This window comes from Canis aureus, chromosome 14 (genome assembly GCF_053574225.1).
Source record: "Canis aureus isolate CA01 chromosome 14, VMU_Caureus_v.1.0, whole genome shotgun sequence".
NCBI classification, from domain to species: domain Eukaryota; kingdom Metazoa; phylum Chordata; class Mammalia; order Carnivora; family Canidae; genus Canis; species Canis aureus.
The window spans coordinates 15,605,309-15,627,251 of record NC_135624.1 but is presented as its reverse complement, the minus strand read 5'-3'; the positions used below and the strand labels follow the sequence as shown (position 1 = coordinate 15,627,251).

At 33.9% G+C, this 21,943-nt stretch overlaps 1 protein-coding gene across 1 annotated transcript in view; it reads left to right on the top strand.

The window, feature by feature from the left end:
• Positions 1-21,943, top strand: part of CSMD3 (CUB and Sushi multiple domains 3) — a 1,166,404-nt gene that overhangs the window by 1,006,265 nt on the left and 138,196 nt on the right. Inside the window, exons 36-38 of the mRNA XM_077847015.1 lie at positions 7,320-7,444; positions 14,488-14,584; positions 16,837-16,941. Of these exons, the coding sequence (XP_077703141.1) occupies positions 7,320-7,444; positions 14,488-14,584; positions 16,837-16,941 (327 nt within the window). The remainder of the gene's footprint in view (positions 1-7,319; positions 7,445-14,487; positions 14,585-16,836; positions 16,942-21,943) is intronic.

Below are 21,943 nucleotides of genomic sequence, written 5' to 3'. Positions count from 1 at the left end.
TAGAACAAAGAGATAAAAAGACATTAAAAAAGGACTAAAACAAGAAAAATGAAAGAACATTTTAGGAATAAGAAAGGGAAATGAAAGAAGGAGAAGAGTATATTGTAGGATAGGAAGAATAAGAATCCTAATTCCTAAACATAAATAATTTTTATTTAAAGCAGAAGAAAATCCCTACTCTCTATATTATTACAAATTTTTTTTGTATCTTAATTAAAGAAGTTGTTAGCTTATTTTTTGTTTCATTTTTTAATTTAAATTCCAGTTAGTTAACATATAGTATAATATTAGTTTCAGGAGTATTACAAAGTTTTTTCATATATGTCACATGTATCAAGCACTTGGTTAAACCCAGTGTTTTTGCCATCAGAAATAAAAATCCATGTAAATAGAGGACAGTGATGCTATTCAACTATGGTCATTTCAGCAAGGACAAGAGTTCCTATGAGGCACTAAAGCCAATTCAAGCCTTTCAAATCAGACCCTAGTTCATGGCTGACATTCAACTTCAAGAATAAATGTTAGTGTACTCTCCTTAACTCAGCTGGATTCAGCCTCCTTTCTGCTTTAAGGCAAAAGATGAAGGGGTCAGGAACCATTACAGTCTCTCTGTTACTGTATCTAGGTAAGTTGAACATAGAACAGACTATTGTCTGTTTTTGCACTGGTTTGAAAATGTATACCTAGATATGGAAAATTGAGTAAGACAATTTGATTTCTCCCAAGTTCACATGAAATGGACATATTTCTTTTATACCATTTCAGAAATAATGTACACCCTGTAGAATAGGTGTTATCCAGAAAATTGAGTGTACTACAGAAGAACCTATAGTATCTATATTATCTATGTGAGACCAAAAACAGAAAGGTGATGATTCTAAATGACACTCAGATGATGACTCAGTTTAGGTTCTACTGTTTGGTCCAACTGCTAATCTCTACATAAATAAAAATATATTTGTATTTCTATTTTTAATTTTTTTATTTCTATTATTAAATATTTCATAAAAATAATTGTGTCTTAAATATTCAAAAAAGGAAAAAGAAAAGGTTTGATATATATAGTTATCTTAATATCAAAGCATTATCTTTAATTTAATTTAATTTTTTAAAATGTTATTTATTTATTTGAGAGATAGTGGGGTGTGGTGAGGATGAAGAAGGAGCAGAGGGAGAGGGACATGAAGATTCTGGCTGAGCACAGAGCTCTACACAGGGCTTGATCTCAGGACCCTGAGATCATGACCTGAGCCAAAATGAAGAGTTAGACACTTAACATACTAAGCCTCCCGGGTGCCCCAAAGCATTATCTTTAATTTTTAGTTCATTTTCAACATTTGTTCATAGATAAAATATTAACTGCTTCAAGACCCTTGAACTTTCTATTTTTTCTGCTTGAAACAAACATTCCCAAAGATCTTTTAGGCTTACTATACCACTTTATTCAACCTGATAATAATATTCCTTGAACATCCTATGTAAAATAATTTTCTGCCACCCATCATTTGTTTTATACCTTTATCCTGCTTTTATTTAATGACAACCAGCCACTATATTACATATAGTTTGGGGTTTTGTTTTGTTTTTAGTTTCTTAATCGTTCTCATCCTCCTTTGCCAAGACACTATATTGTTTTTATATTCTACCAAAAGAAGACCTGGTGTATAATAGGTATTCAGTAAAGGTTTGCTCAATGAATGGATTTTAACAATTAGCTGTGATTATTTCTTGAGTTCTTGTAGAGGTCAAAAAACTGGGCAATTCCCAAATCCAGAGCCCGTGCATTTTCAATCTCAGGCTTTCACTAGGTGGTGATGTTGTTGCTCACTTTGCTTGCTTAGACCCTTGAAAGCCAGAAGTTTGGAACTCTTCTGAGACTATTTCTGTAGGAAAGAGACATAGGTAAAGCACAGTTTACATATAATGTGGGTAGTTTTATTCTGAGAGAGAATAGATTCTCTATTTATACTTTACAGTTTAGATATAATCTTTGACAATCTATTTCCTGGATTTTATGATTGTATTTTCTCTACCTTTACTGCTCAGTGAATGCTCAATTAAAAGTTTAAGCCAAGTTAGCATCATTTGAAACCAAAGAAGGCAGCTTTCCACATTCCTAATGATTTCCACATCCACTATATTATTTTAGTTTTATGGTTCTTACTACTGTTACCAACACTTTTCATTTTTTGTGTTCTAGTAGTACACAATAAAATGTTCCATAATTTTGCAGAACCTGACAGACTGAAAATAAACTGTTGGGTGGAAAGCAGCCCCCTTTGTCATGATATGTGAGTTGTATGTATAGTTAAAATGGTTAAATACTAAGGTAGGGGATCCACAGCTTTAAATGACCAGTATGTAAATAATATTTAGTAATCTTGCACAAATCTGTTTTATCAAGCCATTCTTAGGTAAATTATAGTACAGTGATAGTTTGATAAGAGCATTGGGTTTGAAATAAATACAAAACTGAAAAATATGCTGAAGACTGAGTTTTTATCTTCCAAATTTGACCTTGTTACACTTCATAGTTCTTAAAATTTCCAGTCTTATAAAACTCCAACCTCTCCTCCCTCTGAGACTATGTGATTCAAATAACCCCCTGCAGCCACTAATAGCTCCGACAATATATGGCCTTAGGCATAAGTACTTTTGTTAGTGGGAGGTCTCTTTTGAAAAGCTCCTGAACCTGCCATTTACTGCCCTTAGGCAAAAAGTCTTTAATTAGCTGCTTATCCCATCACCTTTATCTGGTTCTCCCCCCTCCTCCCAACAGGCAAGACCTTTAGAGACCCAGAAAGAACTACTTTTACTTGGATTAGCTCCATGGCAACCTGTTTATATCACCGTTTCTTAGAGCAGGAGAGAAATTGATGAAGAAATAAATACAAGAGCTGAAACCTCATTCATTGATTCATTTATTCATCCAACCATTCATCCATGAAGAGGTTATTCAAAATAATGATAAAGAGCAATTAACATTTGTAAGAACCAGTATTAAGCATTTTCTTTTTTAATGTTGATACTAACACCAGGAGGTAAAACCTCTGTGGTTTAGAGATAAAAACAGAATTAGAATTTGAACCCAGGTTGTCTGTCTAAAGCCTGTTCTCTTAATCCATTACATAGTGTAGTATTAATCAGTAGGGAAATATATCTTTTAAAATAAGAAACAAATGTTAGATCAAGTAATAAACATGGGAATTGAAACTTTATAAAATATCATTTATATAGTAATGCATATCTGGGGATACTTTTAAAGTATATTTTTATACTATAATATGAAAATTTATATTGTTATATATGGTTTCTTTAGGAAAATGCTAAGAGAAAGGAAAAATGCAGGAATGATAAAGAGGGACTTGTAACCACAATATACCTGTATACCACAGATATATAAGCAGGCTATCAACAGTTTATTCAACATTTAGTGAGTGCTTACTAAGTGTCAGTCTCTATTCCAGCTTTGAATAAGAAGATAAGATCCCTGCCCTTATTGAGTTTACATACTCTATATGAGTAGAGGGAGATTGAGCAACACATCAATAATGTGTTCTCTTACTTCAGATAGTGATTAAGTACTGTGGGGAAAAGTAAAGAAGGGACTGGAGGTCAGAAGAAGACATCCAGGGCATGCTGCTGTCTTATATCCAAATAAGACAAACGGAGGTGCGTTATAAATGTGTTGGAAGTAAATAAGCATATAGACTGTGAGGCAGAGACAGATCTTGACACATTCAAGCCACAGCAAGAATCTCAGGTGTCTGGAACAGAGTGAATGATGGCAAACATGATAGAAGAGTTTGGGAGGCAGAGCAGAGGCCAAGTCATATGGAGCCTCAAAGGCTGTGGGGAGTTTGACTTTTCTCTAAGGAATGAGGGAATTTATGGAGCCTCAAAGGCTGTGGGGAGTTTGACTTTTCTCTAAAGAATGAGGGAATTTATTGAGCTAGAGAATGATGTGGTTTTAGTTCTAAAAAATCACTGTGGCCGGGGTAAAGAAGAGTGGAATAGAATCAAAAAGACAGAATACAAGGGGATTGCAGTAGTGAAGAGGAACGGTAATAGTAATTTTGATAGAACTGATGAGAACTGATAAACTTTGGAATATATTTTTTAAATATTACTGAGAAAGTTTACTGATAGGTTGAATATAGATGTAAATGTGAATTTGAGGGACGCCTGGATGACTCAGTGGTTGAGTGTCTGCCTTGGGTTCAGGGCATAATCCCGGGGTCCTGGGATTGAGTCCCGCATCGGGCTCCCCATAGGGAGCCTGCTTTTCCCTCTGCCTCTGTCTCTGCCTCTGTCTCTCTCTGTGTCTCTAATGAGTAAATAAATAAAATCTTCAAATAAATAAATAAATGTGAATTTGAATATAAGAAAGAGAAATTAAGATGAATGAGTCCTGATTTTTGGCCTAGAGCTAGGTGAATGTGGTGACATTTCCTGAGATGAAGAATGGTATAGCTAGAGGAAAATTTCAAAAGTATTGTTTTAGACATACTAATTAGGCAGATTATTTCAGCATTCTGAGCAAAAGTCAGAATTTGAGATAAACATTTAGTAGTCATATAGATGACATGGAAATAGATGTCATTATTGAGGGGTGATATTTGGAAAGACAAGAAAAGGTGGCTTAGGTCAGAGGGTGTTACAACATTTAAAGGATCAGAGGAGGAGGGTGAGGAAAGAAAGAGAAAGAAGAAAGAAAGAAAAAGAAAGAAAGAAAGAAAGAAAGAAAGAAAGAAAGAAAGAAAGAAAGAAAGAGAAAAGAAAGAAAGGAAAGAAAGAAAGAAAGAAAGAAAGAAAGAAAGAAAGAAAGAAAAGATTGAAAAAAAAAAAAAGAAAAGAAAAGATTGAAAAGATTGATTGTTGAGTATAGCCAGTGGTATAGAAAAAAGCAGGATAGTGTGATACCCCAATGGCCAGGCAAAGAAAGACTCAAGTTAGATGAAGTGATCAATAGGAAGAAATAATTACTCATAGATTGAGTAAAATGCAAATTAAGAATTGAATATCACATTGCAACAAGAATATTCTGGTGACTTTGGCATAGTCACTTTGAAGGAGTGGAGACAAAAGCCTGATGAAATGAATGGAGGAAGAGGAGGTTTGCCACTGTAGCAGCAGGGAAGGAAACCTTAGGAAATAAAAAAAAAAGGTAAGTTAGAATCTTAGCACCACAGTGAGCAGAGTTCCAGACAAAAAGTAGATTGCTTCATCTCCTCAGTCTTCAGTGTCTTAGAAGAGAATAAGATATAGAAAGAATGTGAAAATATAATATGAGCTATACTATGATGGAGCTGTATAAGAAAGAACTTGGTGCTGTGGAAAACTATGGGACATCTAACAGATAAGGGAGTCAGCAAAAAACCAAAGAAGTAATATCAACATTGAATGACCATGGATGGCAGTGTTGGCTATGTGGGAGAAGGACATGACAAGTCACAGCACTAAGAGAGTATATTAGCTGAGTAGACTGAACAGGGATAAGGGATTGTGATGATGATGTATTGGGAAATCATGGGTACATATAAGCCTGGAAGTGTAGTTAGAAACCGATAAAGTCAACTGTACTTATCTGTAGAAGTGAGGCAATTTTTGAAGGATTTTCAGCATTGAAATAACATGATCAAATTTTAATTTTAAAAGGTCTTTTTAAAAATAATAAGGAGACATATTACATGGATAACACACCCACCATAATGAAGTCCACTGATATGATTAATGAAGTAACCTAGGGAAAAAAAAATGAGGCTGAGGTAGGATAGTGACAATGGAGTGGAAGAACATCTGTATTTTCTTTCAACTCAAAATTAACATTTCATCAATCACTTATTTTTCATCTGTTTTCTGGGTGAATCTCCATTATAGAATTCTTCTTCCATGCTTGGCATGTTAATTCTCAAGTCATCCAAAACTGTTGGTTTTCTTTTTAAAGGAGCTAAATTTTTTCCAACCAAGTTAGCATGGATTGATATTTAACCCAATAACACAAATTTATAGGAAATTACAACAAAACGATTTTCTTTAAAGATACATTTTCACACTGGTAAAAAAGTTTGTAGCACTCTTTTGAGCAATTGCCCTAGGTTTTTGCATTAGGCTGTGGAGGTAGGAGAAAACTATATTATTAACTTTTAAAAAATGATTATTATAAAGATATATCCTGCTATCTCACTATTATAACCAGACTACAACAAATGCCCAAGGATCAGAGTGCCAGTGGTATCTACAATAATAATAGTCATAAAAGGAAATAGCAAAATGAAATACAATTCATTGACCTCTCACTGTGTGCCAAGTAGTTGCTAGCTTCTTTATGTACGTTATCCTATCTACACATTTTTCACAAAAGCCCTTTTTAAACAACTACATCATCATTTCACATATGAGGTATCTGAGTTTCGCACTAAGAGAGTATATTAGTTGAGTAGACTGAACAAGAATATCCAATATATCCAATATTACACAGTATTTAAAATTTAAAGTTAGGTCATGCCCAGAACCAAGCTGAAGGTACCAGTGGTATGAGAATTTTACTTTAAAATTAGTACCTTTAAAAAGTGATAGAGGCCTTCATTGACTTCAGAGCAGGTTTACACACACTTACTGTTTGTTGTCATACTGTAACTTGCAATGACCAGACCAGCACCATATCAAGTCTTTTTCTTCCCCGGGAGGACATGGACTCTGGAGCCAAACTATCAGTATTTAAATTTCATTTTCATCTCTTACTAGCTCTGTGATCTTGGGCAAGTTAGTTAATTGCTCAGTGACTCTCTTTCCTATAAAAATGAGAATATTTATTTTTATCTCATTGGATTATTGAGAGGCTTTAATGAATTAGAAATCTGTAAATCACTTAGAAGAGTTCCAGGCAAATAATAGGCTCAGTATAAGTGTTATTATCATCTTTGTAACTCCTGAAAAGATGCATAAAGGATGCATAAAGAAAAAAGTAAGATGATTCTTCAAAATTTTCTATTTCTAGATAAGAGCGATTTTAATGCAAAATTGCCAATGCACTTTTTTAAGTAATATACTAGAGATGATAGGCTGTCATTGAGTTAATTGTAGTATGATTTTAGATATGCCATCGTAAGGTTATCCATTCGTGTTGTCTAATTATTTTTAAAAGTTTTTAGGAAGGAAGATGTAATTTTCATTGTTCTTAGGAGTTTTAAAAAATCGTAAGATTTGGTGGTGTTTGCAATTCTAGTATCTGTCTAAGATGTTATCTCTGACCTTTTCTCTTATTTTAATCCTTTGCATTAGAATTGACTTCCTCTCTTGAATTGTTTTACTTTTAGTGCCCTGTGGTGGAATTTTAACTAAGCGCAAAGGGACTATTTTGTCTCCTGGATACCCTGAGCCTTATGACAACAATCTGAATTGTGTATGGAAGATCACAGTGCCAGAGGGAGCTGGCATTCAAGTAAGGGAATTTAAATTTCTCTCCTTTTCATTGTATGTTTGAAGTTAATCCTTTCAGAGATGACTGGATGCAGGTTACTTCTAAAGGTTTAGCCAGTACACTTCCCTGACATGATTGAATGCAATAGAAAGATCCTTACTAATTTTTCTATCTGCAAAAAGCGGACAACCAATTCAAGAAAGCGTAAGCAATGAGAAACGTGTGGTGCTCTGCACTACATGGGTAAGGGTTGTTTATTTCAGAGATTTAGTTGTGTGATTCCAGATCCAGGTTATTCTCTATTTCTCTGCTCTGCCATTTTAGCACATTGACTTAGTCCTTGAGCTTCTTTTCTCATGGCTACAAGAGCTCTAGTCATAATAGCTTTACGAAGCAATGGTCAAAAGCCAAGATGGAATGTTTCTATCTTATGGACCTTTACAATGGTTAAAAAAACTTGAGAAATCCTTCCCCTAGATTTTCCCTCTCATACTATTGACCAAAATTGCAAGAATATCCATTCCTCAGCCATATACTGGCCAGTAGCAAAAGATTTATTATGATTTGGCTCAAACAAATTAACATTAAGTACTTGGATTAAGCAAGGGCTCAGCTTCCTCTGATGTCCACTGTCCTCATTTAATTAACAAAACCAGTTATCTCATAGCAAGCAACAGGGATGCTAGTCTACAGACATATTATTGCAGCTGTGACCACTTTGGGGGAGGAGAAATTTGATGAGTTACTCCGTTTTACAAGGAGATTTTTTTTTTTTTTTTCTGGATAAATTAATGGCATTTTACTACTGAGTCAGAATATACTCCCTGGAAGGTAATTATTCTTCACAAAATATTATATAATTTATATTTCATAAAAATCATTTGTTACTTCTTCAATTGAGTCATAAGGTTTTCCTTTGGAATTGAGATATATCTATCAGCTCTGGAAAAAGTAGCCAAGAAACCACTCATTAAAACTGAAATTAGAGGGGGGCCTGGGTGGCTCAGCCAGGTAGTGTCTGCCTTCAGCTGTGATCATGATCCAGTTCCTGGGATCAAGCCCCACATTGGGCTCCCCTGCATGAGGAGCCCACTTCTCCCTCTCCTTCTATTCTCCCTTGCTTGTGCTCTTTCACACACATTCTCTCTCTCAAATAAATAAATAAATAAATAAATCTAAAAAGAAAAGAAAGAAAACCCTGAATTTAGAAAGTATAATTTTTACTCAAAAAAAAATCAACTTTTTGAATTTATCTGTGTAATTTTTCAGAAAATTAAAAAAAAATCACTTGACAGGTATTAGGAATAACATAGGTCAGTAAACCAATGAGAAAATATGAAATATATGTTTACAATGTTTTAAGGACATTAAAAATGAAAAGACTATAGTTCTATGCTTATATTCTGGCTAGAATATCATTTTATGACTAACTTGTAAAATTCAGAGAAAACCAATCAATCCTATCTTAACACTGGTAGACAAGGATTTTAGAATTGTCCACGTTCCAGTTTGCATAGAAAATCTGCAACCAGATGATAACTTTAGGAACTTCATTAAACATTTGCTGTATCATATAGTTGTGAGTTTATGAAGGTTATCCTAGAGGCTCTATATGAATATTAGCTTTTCCATTTCTGTCTCAGTTTATAGTAAAAAACAGAAAACAACAACACAAAACGCCTAGCATTTCTCCTTTAATTCTCATTCTTTGTTTTTGAGCCCTGCAATATGGTTTTTGCATCCAGTGCTTTAAATGAGCCACCCGTAGCAATCGCTGAGGACCTCTAGGTCATTAACTGCATTGTGTTGCTAATACTGCTTATGGTGACAAAAACATGCTAATCCTGCCCATTCTCCTGTCATTCTTAAAATGTATTTTTCCTCCTTAGTTTTCACGGTACCAATACTCTCTTAGATTTTGTTTTATTTCTTTTTTACATCTTGCTTCTACATCTAGGAACATGGTCTCCTCTTCCTATTCAATACAACAGATACAGTGATTGAGAGATTCTGTGTTTTTTGTTCATTTTACCTTATACCATTCTCTCTGCCATCTTGCCTACTTCCATGTCTTTGGCTACCATTTATGCTGATGATGCCCAGGACCTGCATCATAACAGATCATCAGAAAACATTTTTTTTTCAAAGGAAGAACGAAATAAAATTATTGTTCTTAAACCTAAATATCTAACCCAGACCTTTCACTTAAGCTGCATGCCATATATCCAACTGCCCACTGGGCATTTTCAGCTAAGCTTCTTGCTGGAATTTCAATTCAGCCTGTTCCAAATTGACTTCATGATTTTTTTTCTCATTATTACGGATCTTCTCCAGTGTTGTTTCAGAATGAACCCTTCATCCATTCAGTTGCACAAGACAGAAATCTTGATGAATTTTTTTTTTCCCTTCCTTACTCTAAACAATGAAATATATCAGGTCTGTCTTTCATAAATCTTGCAAAGATGTCTATTTCTCTCCACCCAAATTTTTGCCACTTAAGATTGGGTGGTCATCCTCCCTGTCCCAGGTTCTTGTTCTCCTCTAATCTATTTGTCAGAGGGCAAAGAGAGTAACCTAAAATTAAAAGCCTAATACTATCACTTTCCTGCTTACAGTTCTTCAGCTGTCCCCTATATTCTTAACTCCTTGAGAGGTTGATTTCGCCTTTGTGCTTTGTCCTCAGTTCTTACCTCTTCTGTTTACACTATTTTAGTTCTATATAAAAACTCTCTTTTGCCTTTGGGCCTTTGTGCATGTTGTTCCCTTTGTAAGCGACACTCTCCTTGATCTCCTTTTTTTGGCTTATTCTTAGTCATCATTTCTGTCTCATCTTAAAACAGTTCCTGTGGAAGACTTTGCGTGAACTCGAGAAAAGGTTAAGTCCCATGCTGTATGTTCTCATAGGTCCCTGTAATTTCCTTATTATAACACCCATCACATTTTACTGTTACTACTTACTTAATTATCTGTAGGCTCATGAGGGCACTAAGTAAGTCTGCTCTGGCAGCTAACACAGTGCTGCCAGTATACGCTCAGTAAATATTTTTAGAATGAACCAATGAATACCTCCCTAAGCAGTGGAATTTGGACTATTTTAAGGAGTTAAGGCAGCATGATGAACTAAGAAGACATCTGCAGACAAAGTACATTGTATATCACTTGTTCTAGCCAAACACTATTCAAAACTGGACACTTAATAACAATGACACTATCAAATCTTTCACTGAGGAAGCCTTTTATTTAATGATCATACCTTAGAAAACAAAACTGGAGCTTCACAGGGCATTTATGCAGACTTATGGAATGTGAAAAATACTGGATTTTTCATTTTAAATATTCTAAAGGACTGCCAAACACTATTTTTTTCTCTTTTTTCTAATTAACCTCTTATATGTATGGTAATTTTAAACATATCACTAAATCACAAAATATTATATAACATACACAAAAACATAATATGTGATTTATATTTCATTAGGGAGTATGAAATTTCACCAGCTTTACCTAAAAGCTACCTGGCTAATACATCAGGTTTAATGTAATGCTTATTTCATTTTATTCAGTTAGGATGAATATATGTGTGAACAAAGAATTATATAAATATCTAATAAATACTATATGAGATGAAATGGAATAACCAGTGGTGGAAAGAAAAAAATATTTAGAATGCTGAAAAAATTACAAATAATATAGAATTACTGAGCAATTGTTAGAAATAGCTTCAACAAATAGAATAATTTATTATATTAATTTTACATGAGAAGTTTGTGGGGACTAGTGTATTCATTTGTTTGCTTATTTTAGCAAAGTATATTGATGGAGAATTCTAACAGGACCATAGTAACAGTTATCAAGCAAAAGAACAATCTTTATGTGAATAACTATGGGAAAACAATGTTCATTACTTAATTGTGTCAATTTGTAGAATGATCATCACGAGTGAATGTAATCTAACAAGCAAATTAAAATGAGATTTGAATGTCTATATGAGGAATATCTGGTTTTAGTGACTAGAGATTCATTACCTCATAAAGCTATCCTGTTCCATGATGGACAGCCGCATCTAATGCAAAATTCTAACGCTGAATCAATAGCTGCTTCTTTTTACATTTTGGACTCTCATTTGGCTTTTTGTCATTGTGGATCTTTGGTCATTTACTTGAGTCTCCTACACCCTCCATGGTTATTGTACCAAACTACATTCACAATGTGCCCAGTCTCTGAGTGGCAAACACTGTTAGTTTTCTGTGGCTGCTGCAAATCACCATGCATTTGATAGCTTAAAATAGCAGAAGTTTATTCTCTCACAATCCTGGAGGCCAGAAGTCACAGAGCAGTTTTACTGAGATGTAACTGAGCTGCTGACCAGGTTGACCCTCTACTCTCCCTTCTGCCCAGGCACTAGAGGAGGATCCTTCCTTGCTTCTTCTGACTTCTGGTGGCTGCCAGCACTCCTTGGTGTCTGACTAGAACTCCATTTTTTGCCCGCGTGGTCACACTGCCTTCTTGTCTTCTGTGTCAAATCTCCTTTGACATCTTTCTTATGATTGTATTTAGGGCCCATTTGAATAATCCAGGATAATCTCCCTATCACAGGATGCTCAGTTTAATTGCACATGAAATACCTTCTTTTTTCCCCCCATATAAGGCAATAGGTATAGGCTCCAGGGATGAAGATCTGATATTTTTGGAAGCCGGTACTCAGTCTGCTATACGTATATATCCAGAATTAAACAAAATTTCTTCTTCTCATTAAGATAATAGGTTTTCCAACAGATGTCTTCATTTATGTTCTTATCACCTCTCTGATCTCCATAACTCAAGAAAAAAAAGATAAATTACTCTTGAGTCATTCCTCTTACTTCCTTCCCTTATTCAGATAACATAAAATCCAGTAACTTCCCCTGTAGTAACACATGAGACATCATGGTCTCTTTTTCTATTACTTATTCCTGCCACCACCCTGCTTCAATCTTTTATTGCTTCTCACACAGACTACTGCAGTGGACACTGAAATTGTTGGGGTTTTTTTTGTTTGTTTTTTGTTTTTTTTACTTGCATTTTCTTCATCCAACACAGTTCTGTCCTTAAAGTATTTCTGATTATACTCCTTCCAAAACCTTTAGTGGACTACTCAATTACATAATTTTATTGTGGTGGTGTTCCATCTTTATAATCTCTTGGCCAATCTGTCTCAACTAAGACACATTACATCCTTTATATACACTGGGTACTACTCTAAACTAAAATTAATTTAATTTTTACAACAATTCTATGAATTAGATACCTTTATTACAATGATTCATATGAGTAATGGGAGGCATAGAAAGATTAACAACTCATAGGATTATATGCCAGTGAGTGGAGGGAGCCAGGAACCTGTAAATTCAAACATCCTAACTCTGTAGTCTCTTGTAATCCACAAAACTCACTCTTTCTAACTTTTCCTAACTTTGCATGCATGTTTCCTCTTACTATGTAAATATCTTTTACTGTGGCTAAATTGGATTATCGATGGTTCACTAAATCCACCTCCTAGCTTGTCCCCTCTACATTTTTATAATTCAATAATTTTTCAGTGGAAAAACTCTCAATACTTTTAGCTTATCTCAAATGTCAATTCCTGCATGAATCCTTACAATTTTTTTCTTTTTCTTTCTTCTTCTTCTTTTTTTTTTTTTTTCTCAGCTGAATGTGATCTTTTCTTTCCCTGAATTGTAGGAAAGGAAAACTCAGATATGAAGACAGAATTGATCATTGTTTAAGGAGCTGGTGGTAAAATTCCAATCATACAGCTTTAATTCCATTCTTCTTCCTGTCCTGGAACATTGCCATTGGGCCTAATGCCTGTCACACAGGCAGGGTATCTGTTGCCATGTGGCACTCACCCCTGGAAAAGTGGCACCATCGTTCACTTGAAGGGAAGAATGATGATGGTCTATTTTGTGGAGAAGAAATTTTTAATGACTGTAATTGTTATAATTATTTAGTTAATGAGTGCAGTGCTTACATTTATAACAAACTTATCTAAATAACATAAATTCATTTTAATAAAGTTAGTCCTTTCCTTCCTCCAAAATAATAAAATATATTATTGAGAAAAATAACATCCACAGTTGTGGGGGTCCTGTAGGTTCTTGCAAAAGCTCAAGCTGTGCCAAGTGAAGTGCAACAAAGTAACACATGCCTCTTTCTTTAAATAAAATTTAATAGACATGAGAGAATTGTACTCCAGCATTTCCCTCATCAACTTTAGGGACCTTTATAGTAATTTAGTTATTATGACTCCATTCATAAAAATTATCTTTAGAAGATGATTCCAGATCAGTTATAAAGTATAATTTTGATCATCCATATTGAGACATATTAAAAATGTGCATAGGGAATAATAATGTTAATATTTTTTGAATGAAAGGGAATTGAGCAAAGCTTAGGCAAATAAAGGAAAATAAAAATGTATTCAGCATAAACCTAGTTAAAATGGCAAGAATCTAACACTCCAGAACATAAAAGTTAACAAATTATTTAGAACATGCATGGAAATTCCTGGCACTAATACATGAATTAACCCAAAGCCTTTATCTTCTTTTTTTTTTTTTTTTAGATTTTATTTCTTTCTTTATTTTAGATATATAGAAGAAAACAGGGGTTGGGAGCAGAGAGGCACAAGCAGATTTCCTGCTGAGTGGACACTGGGCTTCATGCGAGGCTCCATTTCATGACCCTGAGATCATGACCTGAGCCAAAATGAAGAGTTGGATGCTTAACCAACTGAGCCACCCAGGCACCCGTTACCCAAAGCCTTTAATAAAGAGAACACTCTGAGATGGTGACAGACATTATCAACGTTATACCCATAGTGAACACTGCTAGGTACCCCATGGATGTTTCTCAGCAAGGCCAGTCCCATAATGGCAAAAATCAGTTCTGTTAAAATCCTTTTATGAAAGGCCACAATGGCATGGCCCCAGCTTGGAATTCTCTCTTCTAATGTGGTGATGAGGACTATAATATTATTATATTGTTAGAAATATGTGTTCTCATGAGTAATTATTATTTCACAGGTGCAAGTTGTCAGCTTTGCTACAGAACATAATTGGGATTCTCTGGACTTCTATGATGGAGGAGACAACAATGCTCCACGACTTGGAAGTTATTCAGGTAAATAGAAAGTTGAGCTTAATTAAAACATAGAAATTATTAGGAATATAAAAATCTCTCATTCTTTTTAAAAGAGCTCCCAGAACTCTGACTTGGCAGTTTAGATTTATTTTTATAAACCATACACAGGGAACTAAATTACAAAGTTAGAAGTTTGAAAGACATCAAAGGTAATGACATTGAAATTGCTGTTTAAAACCTTACTCTATTCTTACTATATTTGTGTAATTATTTATTGATGCTTTTATAGTAATACTTTAAGCTAAGCTGTGGTTCAGGAATAATATGTATGCCCTTTTCCCTTAAATAGTTAAAAATTAGACAGTACTTGGTAATTATGATATGTCTACTCAAAGTGTGTTACCCAGACATTAAAATAATTTTAGAGACTGTCTAACGAATGGTAAAGGTTACAAAGTACTGTTGAGTGAGAATAAAGAGACTATAAAATTATTTCCAAGAAATGAATAAAATTACATAAAATTAATATATATCCAGGTACCAAGACCAGAAGGTTTTTAAATTTCTTAAGGTTTTTAAAGGTAATTTATGCAATAATCTAACAGCTTTTTCCAGCATACGAAAAGTGAGATCAAATTTTATATTAATTTTAACTATACTTTTTACTTTATTATACTTTTTGACTACAGACATAGGAACATAGCTACGCCATCAACTTCTACATTTCAGATATACTTAAATCAGTGTGAATGGTTTTAAGTTTTTAGTAGATTTTAAAATAGAGTATGATAACCAGTTTTTCAGCATCACCATTGAGTAAAGGAAAGAAGAAATATCTGGAGTAGGAGCGACTTGGTTTTGTCATAAAAAGTATTTTAGACATAGAAGAAGGTAGAAATCTTTCTTGGAAGAAATTCCGTAACATTTTAGGTATACATGTACTTAGAATAGATCAGATGTAATACTTCCTTAATAATAACTACAACAATGAAAATAATAAAAGTGACAAATAGCAGCTATTGATTTACCAAGTGCTAGGTCTATATGAGGCTAGTCATACATTTCCTCGTTTGCTCTTTCTAGCAGTTCTGGTATGTGACTGAAGTTTAGAGGGAATAACTTGCCTGAGGTAGTACAGCTAGGGTTAGAATGAGACTGGGGCCTAGCTAGTGGGACTCTTGAGCCAGAGCTCTTCATCACTAAGATTCTCTAAGAGACTAAGGGCAGTTCGAGTGAACTTTGATTTTCTGTTTACCCCTGTCTTCAGTGATGCTGTGAGGATACTATGGATGGATAACAGGTTGAAAGCAAGCAAAAAAGAAAAACAATGCAATTATATGTTTTATAATGAATTAGTCCTGATTTCTTTTATAGAAAGATCAGTGAGTGGTTAAAGGTCCACAGAGTTGTACAAAGAAAGTATAAAGTAACTAGTTACAGAAAAATTTTGCAATGCTATCAACTAATATGCTTGTTGAAGGTTATCTTAAAACATAGATTTGACATTTATTTTTATGCTTATCATTTGAAACTGCTTGAGTTGTAATCTTAAGGGTCTTGATCTATTACTCAATGTCAAATAGTCAGGAAGTAATTGGTTCAAGCAGCTATTTTATGTTTTCTAGTCCAGAATTGAATTAAGTCAAGTTGATTTCCTTTAGAACTTCAGAAGTACATCATTATAATGTACTGGCTGGGAGACAAGGCAAATAGTAGTTTATAATTCGGATTTTTCAAACACTACTTACCAGCTTTGCTGTCAGAGTCTAAGATATATCAAGGTACTTTACCTGGTATAGAAGAACATACATAAATACATACTTAAATGCAATGCATATATGTTTATATATAACATATATAATACAAAGGGTAATAAACATATCTTCTGAACTCATACATAATCTTTACTATACTATAAAAATCACATGTACACTTTAAAATTAAGTTTCTTATTTGCTCATGTTTTAGAATATTGAAAAACACGTGAAATTCAAAATGAATATTTTAGGTGATCTGCAAAATTTACTGCTTTGACCCACTCTTTGTTTCTGCCTATTTTTAGGGAACAATCTAGAGTGATCCCAAAGGCCTATCTCCTAGGAGATAGTCACAAACAATAAAATGAAATAGAAATGTAGGAAATATATTTTTATCAAAAAATTCCTGAAAAAATACTTGACCAATATATAGTTTCAGTGATAATCTGTTGGCTGATTAGTAGTTAGCTTACTTAGTTTTACTATAATATTTATTATGTGATCACTGACCTGCCTTTTCAATTATCATTTCAGGAACAACAATACCCCATCTGTTGAATAGTACATCTAATAATCTATATCTAAATTTTCAATCAGACATCAGTGTTTCTGCTGCAGGATTTCACCTTGAATACACAGGTAAATGTAATATGTACTATTCAAGAAATTTAAGAACAAGTTTATATTAATTTTTAAATATTACTTTTTTGAATATAGAAATTAAGTATACTTGGTCGAAGGAGAATATTATTATTTTTTTAAGATTTTGATGTGCTGCTTCAGTTCATTTGCAAAAATATAAAGCTTTAATTATTTTCATCAGAATTTACAGGTGTTTTCTTTTTTCTTTTATTGTAAGAATACATAAAATGAGATCTATCCTCCAACTTTTAATCCACAATACAGTAGTGTTATCTGTAGGCACAATGTTGAACAGTAGATCTCTAGACCTTATTCATCTTGCATAACTGAAAATTTTACCTGTTGAACAGAAACCTCCCATCTCCCTAAGCCCTGGCAACCACCCTTCTACTTTCTATTTCTATATACTTGACTTTTTTTATTTATATTATTATTTTTAAAATTTTGACTATTTTAGATACTTCATATAAGTGCTATCATATAGTATATGCCCCTCATTATCTGGCTTATTTCACTTAGCATAATGTTTACTAGGTTTATCCATATTATTACATTTGGCAGGATTTTTTTTTTTTTTTTTTTTAAGAGTGGGGCAGCCCTGGTGGCTCAGCGGTTTAGCACTGCCTTCTGCTGGGGCGTGATCGTGGAGACCCAGGATCGAGTTCCATGTCAGGCTCCCTGCATGGAGCCTGCTTCTCCCACTGCCTGTGTCTCTGCCTCTCTCTCTCTCTCTGTTTCTCTCATGAATAAATAAATAAAATCTGTAAAAAAAAAAAAAAAAAAAAAAGTGAGTGAAATTACATTGTATGTAGATGCCATCGTTTCTTTATTCATCTTTTTTTTTTTTAAGATTTTTATTTATTTATTCATGAGAGGCAGAGAGAGAGGCAGAGCCACAGGCAAAGGGAGAAGCAGGCTCCCTGCTACAAGCCTGATATGGGACTCAATCCCGGGACTCCAGGATCACACCCTGGGCTGAAGGCAGGCGCTCAATGGCTCAGCCACCCAGATGTCCCTATCCATTTATCTTTTGATGGGCATTTCAATTGTTTCCATATCTTGGCTATTGTGAGTGATGCTGCAATGAAAGCAGGAGCTTAGATGTCTCTTTGAGATCCTTATTTTGAATGTTTTATAAATATACTCAGTTGTGATTGCTAGATCTTATAATAGATCTACTTTTAATATTTTTGAGAAACTTCCAGAGTTTTCCATAGTGTAGTTGGTTCCATAAATGTAATTGGTTGCACCAATTTACATTCCCATCAACATTGTATAAGGGTTCCAGTTTTTCCACATCCTCATCAACAGGTACTTTTTTTTTTTTTTAAGGTTTATTTATGTATTTCAGAGAGGGAGAGAGAATGTATGCAATCAGGTGGAGATAGAAGGGGAGGGAGAGAATCTCAAGTTGACTCCATGCTGAGCATGCAGCCCAACATGGGGCTTGATCTCACAACCTAAGATCATGACCAGAGCCAAAATCAAGAGTTGGTCGTTTGACCAACTGAGCTACCCAGGTGCCCCAACATGTACTTTTTTTTTTAAACAAAGAATATAAAAGTTATCAAAAGGAGGCATATCCTAACAAAAACTCCAGTTTTGAGTATTTATTCACCACATAGCATAGCATCAACATTCTTAAAGCAGATAGTCAATAAATATGAGACATAAACAAAAATACATTATGAAATTGACCAACATTGATCCCAGTATAGAAAGTCTACATAGAGCAATAATCGTAAGAGTAATATAGAAAATAATTGTTTAAAGTATCCCCCCCAACACACACAAATACACAAAATACCAGGTCCAAATGGCTTCACATAGAAATATTGCCAACCTTTAAGGACCAGGTAATCCCAAACCTGTTTTAATTATTCTGTCTCCTGGGGTGTATCATAGATTCCCATAATATGCACAATAGAAAACTACAAATCAAACTCTTATATGAATATGATGAAAAAGTTTTATTGTTTCAGTTCATTGAAATTTAATTGACACATAAAATTGGGTTGTTCTTGAACTTATATAATGTATTGATTTGATATATGTATCTATTGCAAATGTTACACAATATGGATAATTAATACCTCTGTAGCTCACATAATTACCTTCTTTTTTTTCTTTGTTCTTTCTGTGTATGTGAGAGAGAATACTTAAAATCTACTCTTTTATCAACTTGCAAGTAATGACACAATATTAGAAACCATTGTCACCATGTTGTATACTGGATCCCCAGAATTTATTCATTTTATTACTAGAAGTTTATATCCTTTGACTCACATCTCCCCATTTTTTGCACCTCTTATCCTCTAGCAACCATCATTCTTCTCTTTGTTTCTAAGATGCAAGATGAATGAATCATTTTTAAGTTCCACATACAAATGAGATCATATTTGTTTTCTCTGTCTGACTTATGTCACTTAGCATAATACCTTTGAGGTCCATCCATGATGTTACAAAGGCAGGATTTCCTACTTTTTCATGACAGAATAATATTTAAAATTATATACACTATACTTCTTTATCTATTCATCCATATATGGATACTTAGGTTATTTCCATATCTTGGCTATTGTGAATAATGCTATAATGAACATGGGAATGCAGATATCTCTTTGAGATCCTCATTTTATTTCTTTTGGTTATATACCCAAAAATAGAATTCCTGAATCATATGAAATTTATATCATTCATTTCTTGAGGAACCTCCATATTCTTATTCATTCTGACTATACCAATTTATATTCCCATCAACAGTGAGCAGGGATTCCCTTTTACCACATCCTCAGCAATACTTGTGAACTATCACCTTTTTTATGACAGTCATTCTAACAGGTATAAGGTGACATCTCATTGTGCTTTTGATTTGTGTTTCCCTTGTGGTTAGTGATGTTAAACATTATTTCATGTACCTCTTAGCCATTTGTATTTCTTCTTTGGAAAAATAGTTATTTGGATTCTATGCCTATTTTCAAAGTAGATTTATTTTTGTGGGCTTTTAAAAATTTATTTTGTTGTTGTTTGTTTTGCTATTGAGTTATATGAGTTTCTAATATACTCTGAATACTAATGCCTTCCTTATTAGATATATTGTTCGCAAATATTTCCCCCATTCTTTAGGCTGCCTTTTCATTTTGTTGTTTCTTTTACTGTGTAGAAGTTTTCTTTTTAAAGATTTATTTATTTTATTTTAGAGAGAGAGCATGAACAAGGGTAGTGAGGGGCAGAGGGAGAGGAAGAGAGAATGTCCAGCAGATTCTGCACTGAGTGCAGAGCCCAACATAGGGCTCAACCTCATGACCCTGAGATCACAATCTGAGCTGAAACCAAGAGTCAGAAACTTAACTGACTGTGCCACTCAGTTGCCCCAGAAGATTGATTTTTAATTTGATGTAGTATTACTTATTTATTTTGCAGTTGTTGCTTATACTTTTGGTGTCGTATCCAAAAAATCAATGCCAAGACCAATGTCAAGGAAATTTTTTTCTATGTTTTCTCCCAGGATTTTTACAAAATTCGGTTTTATTCCAATTCTAATTATTGTGAGTAGTGTAAGATAGGGTGCAATTTCATTTTTCTGCATATGATTAAACAGTTTCCCCAACACCATTTATTGGGAAAAACTACGGTTTACCCCTTGAGTATTCTTGGTTCCTTTGTTAAATGTTAGTTGGCTGTAAATGTGAGGGTTTATTTCTGAGCTCTCAATTCTATTACATTGGTGTATGTGTCCATTTTTATTCCAGTATGGTATAAAAATGCTATACTATACAGTATGGTATAAAAATACTGACCAATTTTGTGCCAGTATGATACCATACTCTGACTACTGTAGCTTCATAATAGTTTGAAATAAGAAAGAATGATGCCACTAGCTTTGTTCTCTTTTCTCTGGATTGCTATAGGTATTCAGGGTCTTTTGTGATTCCATGAATTTCTGTCTCTGTGAAATCATGCCATTGGAATTTTGACATGAATTGCATTGAGTCTATAGATGGCTTAAATGTGGTTACATTTGTTCCCAAATTTTATTGTTGTTACTGGTTATGCTATTGTAAATGATATTGTTTTCTTTCTTTTTCAGATATTCTGTTTTTGGTTTATAATAACACAACTAATTTCTGAATGTTGATTTTTTTATCCTGCAACTTTATTAAATTTGTTAATTAGTTCTAGTAGCTTTTGGTGGAGTCTCCAAGATTTTATAGACATAAGATTGCATCATTTGCCGACAGAGACAATTTTACTTTCCTCTCTGGTTTGGATTTCTTTCATAATTACTTTGGATTGGATTTCTTTCATAATTACTCTGGATAGAACTTCCAGTACTGTGTTGAATGAGAGTCATGAGACTGAGCAACTTTAGTCTTGTTCCCTTAGAGGAAAAGCCTTCAACCTTTCATCATTGAATATGATGTTAGCTGTGGGCTTTTCATATATGGCCTTCATTAAGTTGAGGTTCATTCCTTTTATACCCATTTACTTGGGAGTTTTTATCATGAAAGAGTGTTTTGTCAGATGCTTTTTCTGTGTCTATTGAGATTATCACATGATTTTTATCTTTCATTCTATTAATGTGATTAATTGATCTGCATGTGTTGATTATTTTTGCATCTCTGGCATAATTCCCAATTGATGGTGGTGTATATTCCTTTTGAGGTGCTGTTGAGTTGCATTTGCTACTATTTTGTTAAAAAAATTACATCTATATTTACCATGGACTTTGTCCTGTCATTTTATTTTCTTTTAGTGTCCTAATCTGGCTTTGGAATCAGGATAATTCTGATCTCATAAAACGAGATTTCGAATGTTCTCTCCTCTTCAGTTTTTCAGAAGAGTTTGGGAAAGACTAGCATTAATTCCTTTTTAAATGTTTGGTAAAATTCACCCTTGAAGCCTTCTAGTCCTGGGCTTTTCTTAATTGGAAGGCTTTTGCTTAATAATTTAATCTCTTGTCATTGATCTGTTCAGATTTACTATTTCTTCATGTTTT